The sequence below is a fragment of the Phaseolus vulgaris genome, chromosome 4 (assembly GCF_051622355.1).
Source record: "Phaseolus vulgaris cultivar YP4 chromosome 4, ASM5162235v1, whole genome shotgun sequence".
NCBI classification, from domain to species: domain Eukaryota; kingdom Viridiplantae; phylum Streptophyta; class Magnoliopsida; order Fabales; family Fabaceae; genus Phaseolus; species Phaseolus vulgaris.
This window is the reverse complement of record NC_143501.1, coordinates 43,455,527-43,464,074: the sequence shown is the minus strand read 5'-3', so window position 1 is coordinate 43,464,074 and position 8,548 is coordinate 43,455,527. Positions and strand designations below refer to the sequence as shown.

General features: G+C 36.0%; 1 protein-coding gene across 2 annotated transcripts; it reads left to right on the top strand.

The window, feature by feature from the left end:
- The first annotated feature begins 563 nt into the window (after positions 1 to 563).
- On the top strand, positions 564 to 6,651 carry LOC137837680 (putative transcriptional regulator SLK2). 2 transcript variants are annotated; one of them, XM_068646777.1, is made up of 10 exons: positions 564 to 728; positions 1,440 to 2,658; positions 2,860 to 2,991; positions 3,308 to 3,356; positions 3,799 to 4,013; positions 4,106 to 4,174; positions 4,690 to 4,790; positions 5,137 to 5,230; positions 5,353 to 5,422; positions 5,522 to 6,651. In XM_068646777.1, the coding sequence occupies exons 2-10, from the start codon at positions 1,687 to 1,689 to the stop codon at positions 6,421 to 6,423; spliced, it is 2,604 nt and encodes an 867-aa protein (XP_068502878.1). In that variant the 5' UTR covers positions 564 to 728; positions 1,440 to 1,686; the 3' UTR covers positions 6,424 to 6,651. The 2 variants fall into 2 exon arrangements, with proteins under 2 accessions (XP_068502878.1, XP_068502877.1); XM_068646776.1 differs by having other exon boundaries at positions 637 to 801.
- Positions 6,652 to 8,548: the final 1,897 nt, after the last annotated feature.

The window sequence follows — 8,548 nt, the reverse complement described above, 5'->3', positions numbered from 1 at the left end:
TTTTTTGGAAAATGTTGGATCATATAACAAAACAAAATTCATAAATATTTGAGTTGAAATTATAAAAGATTCAATTAAAACTTTGCATTTGAGTTTTGTTGATATAGGAGTATTTTTTTTAAAAAAAATTCAATGTGATTTCAATTCTTGGATTCCCTAACCAATTTAATTTATTTTGGTATTAGATATCATATTGAGTGTGTTAGTATGATAGTCCAAATTAAATATATTTAGTTTAATTTTCAGCTTAATCACATCCATTTCAACCTTAAACCAATAAAAATAACTATTTTTTTTTATTAAATCCCATATATATGTATATATATAATAAACACCATTAAAGATAAGACACTAAACGACTTTTAGACTACAAAGTATAAGAACTAAACAATGGATAGTGAGTGAAATTACCTGCACACAGTTTCTCTCATTGCTAAAATCTATCTTCCAATTGAAACTAGCCATGTCAGCAATGCGGTCTCGAAGCGGCTGCACATTTTTCACCGACTAATCACCACAGTCACTTTAGTGACACGTGTCTCAATTATGACCTGCCACTGCAGGTGAAAGATAGCGCGTGATCGGTTCACCGGTCACTCCCACATTGTTATAAACTCTTTTCTCTCTAATTTTCGCATCCTTCTTTCTTTTTCCTTTCTCATTCTCTGCGATTCCAATTCATTGCGCTTCCGTTCGCTTCCTCTCTCTCCTCAGCTCGCGGTTTCTCTGTGAGTAGTTCCAAACAGTTCGTTTTGGCACTGAACTGTTCCCCAAGCTTCATTGGGGTTTTTCAATTTTCCAGTTACTGATCGATCTTGGAGTGAATAATTATTTTTTGTATTTTAAATTCGTGTAGAGAATTATAAATTATTTGCTGTTTTAATTTTTGATTTTGGTGGTGTTAGGTTTAAGGTTTGCGTTTTCTGTTGTTTGGGGGACATTCTCGTATTTTGCTTACTTCGCAATTTGTTGATGGTTGTGAATTATTGTGCATGCCAGGAATGAATTTGGGGTTCCAGTTTGTTCTTTTTGGTTCCTTTGTAAAGTTTTTGAATTTGATTTTGGGTTTTAGGGCTTTTGAATGTGTAAATTTAGAGTATCGGATTTTATTTTATCACTATGATATATTGATGGATTTGGGTTCTGATTCATTTTAGATGGAAAAGTGAGCAGTCATAGCTCTGATGAGAAATAAAGCAAGTGGATTTAGACATATCTTAATAGTTTTAACTGTTACCTCTCTTTTCTATTTGAAGCGAATACCTCCCTTAAGAGCAGGTAAAGCGGTTAGAAAAAGGATTTGGTGTGTGGGATTGTTGGTTTGTGATTTTTCTTTTTGGAAAAGGGTGTTGGTCAATTGTTGGGTTTGGTCGTTTTTATTTGATTTAGCTGAAGTTTTCCTTGTACTAATGAATATGTATATGTGCTTTTTTCGTTAGATTTAAATCAGCAATTGTTCGGTGTTCAGAAGGAAGAGCAATTCTGGGTGCATTTGGTTGAACGGGAGTTGATGGGTTTGGTAAAAGGTTTTGGAATAGAGTGAAACTTGGAGTTTTAAGAAGAGATAGAAACAATTCTATCAGGGGTTCTCACCGTCTGTTTCGTAGAGTTCATGGGCTATTTTAGAATATATTAAATACCAGTGCGGCTCTGGAGAGCTACACAGACTGCAGTCACCAAAGGGGGATGCCCCCAATGACACCTTCGCGGGTGACAGGAGGGTTAACCCAATCATCTTCACATTCTGGAATTTTCTTTCAAGGAGATGGGCAGTCACAGAGTGTAGTTAACACTCACTTAAGCTCATCAATTGTTAACTCGTCTAGCACAGTTACGGGAGCCCGTCGAACAAACCTGGGTCCAGTTTCTGGGGATATGAATAATGCAGTTTTGAACAGTGTTGCAAACTCAGCACCAAGTGTTGGAGCTAGTTCTTTAGTCACAGATGCAAATTCTGCCCTCTCTGGTGGCCCCCATTTGCAGAGAAGTGCCAGTGTTAACACGGACTCATACTTACGATTACCTGCCTCACCCATGTCATTTACATCAAATAATATTAGTATTTCTGGCTCATCAGTGATTGATGGTTCCTCTGTAGTGCAACAGAGCACTCATCAAGATCAGAATCCTCAACAATTGCAGCAGAATCAGCAGCAGCTGCAGGGTGCTTCAAGTGCTACATCGTTGCCTGCATCTCAAACTGGCCCCTCTTCCCTCCATATGGGTGCACATGTCCCTGGGTCTTTCATTCATGATCCAAATAATGCATCTCAGCTGTCAAAGAAACCTAGACTGGATATCAAACAGGAAGATTTAATGCAGCAGCATCAGGTTATACAACAGATTCTTCAGAGACAAGATTCCATGCAATTGCAGGGTCGTAATCCACAGTTACAGGCTTTACTTCAACAACAGCAGAGACTGAGACAACAGCAAATCTTTCAGTCAATGCCCCAATTACAGAGAGTGCACTTGCAGCAACAACAGCAACAGCAACAGCAGCAGCAGCACCAACAACAAATGCAATTGAGGCAGCAATTACAGCAACAAGTGATGCAGCCCTCTTCTGCTGTCAAGCGCCCATGTGACAATGGTGTCAGTGGGGTTTGTGCTCGTCGACTGATGCAGTATCTCTATCATCAAAGGCAACGGCCAAATGTGAGTTGTTTCTTTGCTGCATGTGATGACTATAGTGTCAAATCTATATTCACTATATCATCTATCTAGTTTTTGTTTTCTTTATAAAGTTTATTCCTTTTGCTTCAGGAGCTTAATTATATGTGAGCACATTGTTTTATGCTTTGGGTATTTTTGAATTTCAACCTTAGTTACTTACTCTCATTTGATTTATTTTTTCAGGATAATAGTATTGCTTATTGGAGAAAATTTGTGGCTGAATATTATTCTCCTCGTGCAAAGAAACGGTGGTGCTTGTCGTTATATAACAATGTTGGGCATCATGCACTTGGTGTTTTCCCCCAAGCAGCTACGGTAATCTTTGCACTTTTTATTTATCCTTGACTATTATGTCTTGCTTTCATATAAATAGGGCGATGCCTTAATATTTGCTGATAATCATTTACAAAATTTTCCTTTCAAACTGTTTTTTGAGTGTATCACCTGATTATGTAATGGTTGACAACTCTAAGAATGCCTGCCAATTTGCCAAATCAGAGCTATATTTGAAATTATTGCATTTATATTCTTTTCTATTTTAGGTCTACGCCATTTTTCCCTTTTAATCTGTTAGTGCTATTGAATGTTTGATGAGTGCATACATTGTGACATGGATTTTTTCTTTGTTCAGGATGCATGGCAATGTGACATATGTGGTTGTAAATCTGGAAGGGGATTTGGTAAGTATTCATATAAGGAAATATAGGAGCCTGTATGGTTGGATTTTTAATTCATTTATTCCTGTTGTCATAAGTAATCACACAAGATTCACTTCCAATCAAACAAAACTGGCCCTTGTGTTGTGATTCTATAGTATGTTATTATGGGAATTTAGTTTCATTATACAATTCCAATTTGTATTTCATTTGTTTAATTTTCCTTGTGAAGTCAGTGCTTACCGATGACCAGTGGCCAGTGATCACATTCTTAATTGTTGTTACTAAGGTTTAACCTTGGTCTCAGAAAAAATTAACTGAACTAACTGCAACCTTTAATAGGCTGGTCAAATAACTGAGTCAAGCGTGCAATAGTGTTAGATACACAATTTGTGCATTGGATATTTCTTTTAATTTCTGATGTAAATCTCAGATACTAATATGCCCATTATGGATTTTTTTACAGAGGCAACTTATGAAGTATTACCTAGACTTGATGAAATCAAATTTGGTGGTGGTGTGATTGATGAACTTTTATTTCTGGACTTGCCACGTGAAATAAGATTTTCTTCTGGTGCGATGATGTTAGAATATGCAAAAGCAGTTCAAGAGAGTGTATATGAGCAGCTTCGAGTTGTTCGTGAAGGTCAACTACGCATCATATTCACTCAAGATTTGAAGGTTACACAATTGTTATCATAGTCTAGTACATTTTCTATTTGAATCATTTTTATATAATAATGACCTCCTGAAGTTCTTGTTAATTTGCACAGATATTATCTTGGGAGTTCTGTGCAAGGCGGCATGAAGAACTTCTCCCTCGAAGGTTGGTTGCACCACCGGTATGTTTCTGCTTCCTTTAGAATGCTTTTCACTTTAGCAGTCATTCTTTGTTTTTAGTAGATGATGGTGCTATTTGATAGAATATTTCTGTTATGTAGATCTTCATTTGGTGCTTGGTTTTTTGGTAGCTGGGAGTGTAGGGACTACCCTAGTGGTTTACTTTGCATAGTCAGAATATTTCTGCAAAAAAAAATTCTGAATGTGCATGATTGTTGCATAATTAACTCTTTATATGCTTGAATTCTACCATCATATTTGTCAGGACTGAATGCTGAAGTGAAATTTGGTGAACTTGACGGTAGTAATATTGAAATTTGGGTAGGGAAATTGATAGGCGTTAATGGAACTTCCCTTCTTATTTCATGAATGGGAGATCAATGAAATTAAAGTTGAAAGGTTTAAATGCCTTAGAGGTGATGCATAGAAAGAAAATGCTCACCTGTCTGAAGGTTGATTGGTATGGCAGTATACAGGTATTGATTTGGCTGCTAACTCAAGATTCACAAATTTGCAGGTCAACCAATTAGTACAGGTAGCTCAAAAGTGCCAGAGTACAATTGCTGAAAGTGGAGCAGATGGGGTTTCTCAGCAAGATTTGCAAGCAAACAGCAACATGTAAGTTAATGCATTGTTGTTCCTTAATGTTTGGTGTTTTTAGCAAATCTTTCTCAGTCTATGTATTTCTCTTTTGCTGCACAGCTTGTGTGATGTTGTATTCTTGGAATGGTGCATACTGTGATTTTGGTATATAGATGGATAAAAACAACTCTATAAAGGATATGGTGCAAAATATGTTTCTTCATATTTATTGGGTTTACTGAATGGCTATCCAAATGTATAAGCAATGCTTGGTTAAAAAGTTTCTGCTGGTTACAACAGTATGTCACATCTAGGTAACAAGCATTTACAATGAGACTGGGCTCAAGCTTCAAAGCTTAAAATAATGTTTATTTTGCATCAGGGTATTGACAGCAGGGCGCCAGCTTGCAAAGATTTTGGAGTTGCAATCGCTTAATGACTTGGGTTTTTCTAAAAGATATGTGAGATGTCTGCAGGTATGCTATTAAGTTCTAGCTCAAAATTTCTGTACAGTGTTGAGTACTATAGAGAAAACCTCTGATTTGTTATGCTATGTATTTTCTCAACCCTTATAATTACTTGCTACAATGCTTGACAGATTTCGGAGGTTGTCAACAGCATGAAAGACCTAATAGATATCTGTGCAGAGCACAGAGTTGGGGCAATAGGTAATTTGCGTGTAGTTTTTATAATGAGGTTACCCTCTATTGTTTTAATTTTTGGCTTTTGGAATTATATTTTTACATTGCCATTGACCTTGCCTGCAGAGTGTTTGAAAAATTATCCTCTACTAACAACAGCCTCAAAGCTCCAGATGCAAAAGATGCAGGAAATGGAGCAGATGGCAAATGTTCATGGTCTGCCAACTGATAGAAATACACTCAATAAGCTGATGGCAATGAATCCTGGATTGAACAACCAGATAAACAACAGTCAAAATGTGGTTAGTCGTGGTGCTTTGAGTGGGTCATCCCATTTAGCACTTACCAACTACCAAAGTCTTCTCGTGAGACAAAATTCAATGAATTCTAGCCCTGGCTCCCTTCAGCGAGAAGGATCCTCATTCAATAATTCTAGCCCGAGTCCCTCTTCTGCTTTGCAAGGAGCTGGTCCTTCTTTGATTCCAGGCTCAATGCAAAACTCTTCTGTAGGTGGTTTCCCAGGTTCCCATCTAACCTCGCAGCAGTCACCACAACTCCTCCAACAACGCACATTAAGTGCAAATGGTTTACTGCAACAAAATCATTCACAGGGGTCCCAAGGAAATCAAGCTCTACAGCAGCAGCAGCAGATGATCCACCAACTAGTGAAGGAAATGTCAAATAACAATGGGGGAATGCAATCACAGCCTCTTGGTGGACCCAATGCAAATGGGAATATGGCAAAGAATGCAATGGGTTTTGGTGGCCATACTCCATCCTTAAGCGGAGGTTCTGCCAATCTTCCACGAAACAATGGACCCATGTCGAGGAATAATAGCTTCAAAACAGCTTCAAACAGTGATTCTTCTGCCGCTGCTGGCAACAGTGGATTCAACCCAAGAACATCTGATATGCCGCAAAGTCTACATTTGCAAGATGTGGTTCAGGATATTGGCCATGATTTCGCGGATAACCCCTTTTTTAACAGTGATCTTGATGATGACATGGGTTTTGGCTGGAAGGCATGACTAACACAACTTGGCCATGTAATTGGCATATCTTGTTGAAGTGTTTTATCTTTGTACAGGATACTTTTAGTAGATGCTATTTCTCTCTTGATTTTCTTGTCATTTTTCTTCGTGGATTTCGTTTGGACTTGGACTCCGTTAGGTGTTATAGGGTTTTATTTGACTTTTTTGTCCTGCAAGTGTAATCTATTGGACTATTGAAAAGAGCAGTAAACTATTTATACGGAACTTAATTTTTTGGATAACCTTAATACAAATCAAGATGTCCTGCTAAAGTTATTAAACTGGTCATCTATAAGGTTCAGAAGTGTTTCAAACACGTTAACACAGGAAGGAAAGTGCTATACATAGTTAGTGATGGTTATTGTGACATACTAATCTACAAAAATTCGCATAAGCCTTTTAATGCACAAAATTTTCCACATAATTGTTCTCTATCTTTTTATCTTCCTCTTATTTCCTTCTCCCATTCCTTCAAACTTTTCGGGGTGGCTAGTTTATGGAAGACAAGATTATTTTGGCTTTGTAAGTTGCACGAGAAATGTCTGAAAGTACAGTCCTTGAACTTTTTAGTTGAATGATGGGTAATGACATTTTGTTATTAAGTTTTTGTTGCTTCTTTCAATTTCTTTTAGCCATTCTGATCGTTCATAGAGATGATATATTTATTGGTTTTCATTTTCTAATTAGATGTATGATTTTATGCACTTTATGCACAGGCCGATAAAGCCATATGAGGTTATACATAATGACCAAGAAAAGATAAATTTGTTGCAAGAGGAAGTTGAGCCAATTTATAGAGGTTGAGGATGCTGACCTAAATAATAGAAAAAGGTTAATGATGAATAAAAAAAGGAAAATGATAAGGGTAAAAAGGTTCCTCACGGATTGCAAAAGGATAAGGAAGATGATGATGGAAAATAAAAAGGAAAGTGATAAGAATATGTTAATGGAGGAGCTAAGCATCTAGGTGAAGAGAAAATGATTTTTTGTTGATTATATGACTCCTCAAGTTAAGTTTACAAGTCACACTCCTTATGGATATGAAAGTTACTAAGGAAGACATATTTACAAAGAATGAGAAGGAAGGTCATGGTTGTAAACCAAATAATGAAACTGAGCTATCAAGCTATCAAACAATGAAATGTTATGAAGAATAAAATGACAAGCAATAGATTTAAGGGCCTTAATTAGTAGCATAGTTATGAAGATGATGGACAAAATTTTGAAGAACTTCAGATTCCAATTGATGAAGTTGAAGTGGATTACAGTTAGTGGTGTCAAAATATTTTAAACTCGTGAGTCAACCTACCTCACTATATGTTCAATTCAAGGTTCAAGGTTGAGTTGAAATTTTTTTTTTTTTAATATATGTTAAAAATGAATTCGGCTCATGGGTTAAACATGTTTGGATTGAGTTTAAGGTATGTTAACTTGTGACTTATTTCTATATAAATTTTGAGTCTTCTTAATAAATTTAGCAACATTTCTAAACTTAATTAAATAGGTGATTTGAGTCAATTCACTTTGATTGTAAAATATAATAAATATATAAAATAAGTTAGGAGAACAAACCTTCTTTAAGTAAACCAATCTACGGTCTCAAAGGAGGAGGAGGGTGGAGTCGAGTAAAATTGTAAAATTTTTAACTTACCTTAAAGTGAGTCAGGTTCAGCTAATCTGTTTTTAGTTCAACCTATGGAGAACCAACCAATAACCAACGTGAGTTAGGTTGACTCACTTTGACACCCTTAGTCACAATGAGGTGTTTTCTTAATTGATCTTTTAAAAATGTAACTTGGTTTGATTTTGAGATTGAATTTTAATGTTCTTGTCATTTTCAAGAAGTTAAATCCAAAAGGTGAAAATTTTAAGTGGTTAAAAAGTGATAAGACAAGGCTTATGACCATCTATTATGAGAAAAAAAATGTGAGTGAAAGATTTATTATACTTTTAATAATTGCATGAAATTCTTTAAAATAAAATAAATCATTTAGGATAATTGAGCTATGATTTTTAAGAATAAGCAAAGCACAAAGGATAAAAGTTATCACTAAAAATTGCAAAAACTTTTATTTTATTTTATCGTCACTATCTTGACTCAAAACACTACAATCTCGACTTC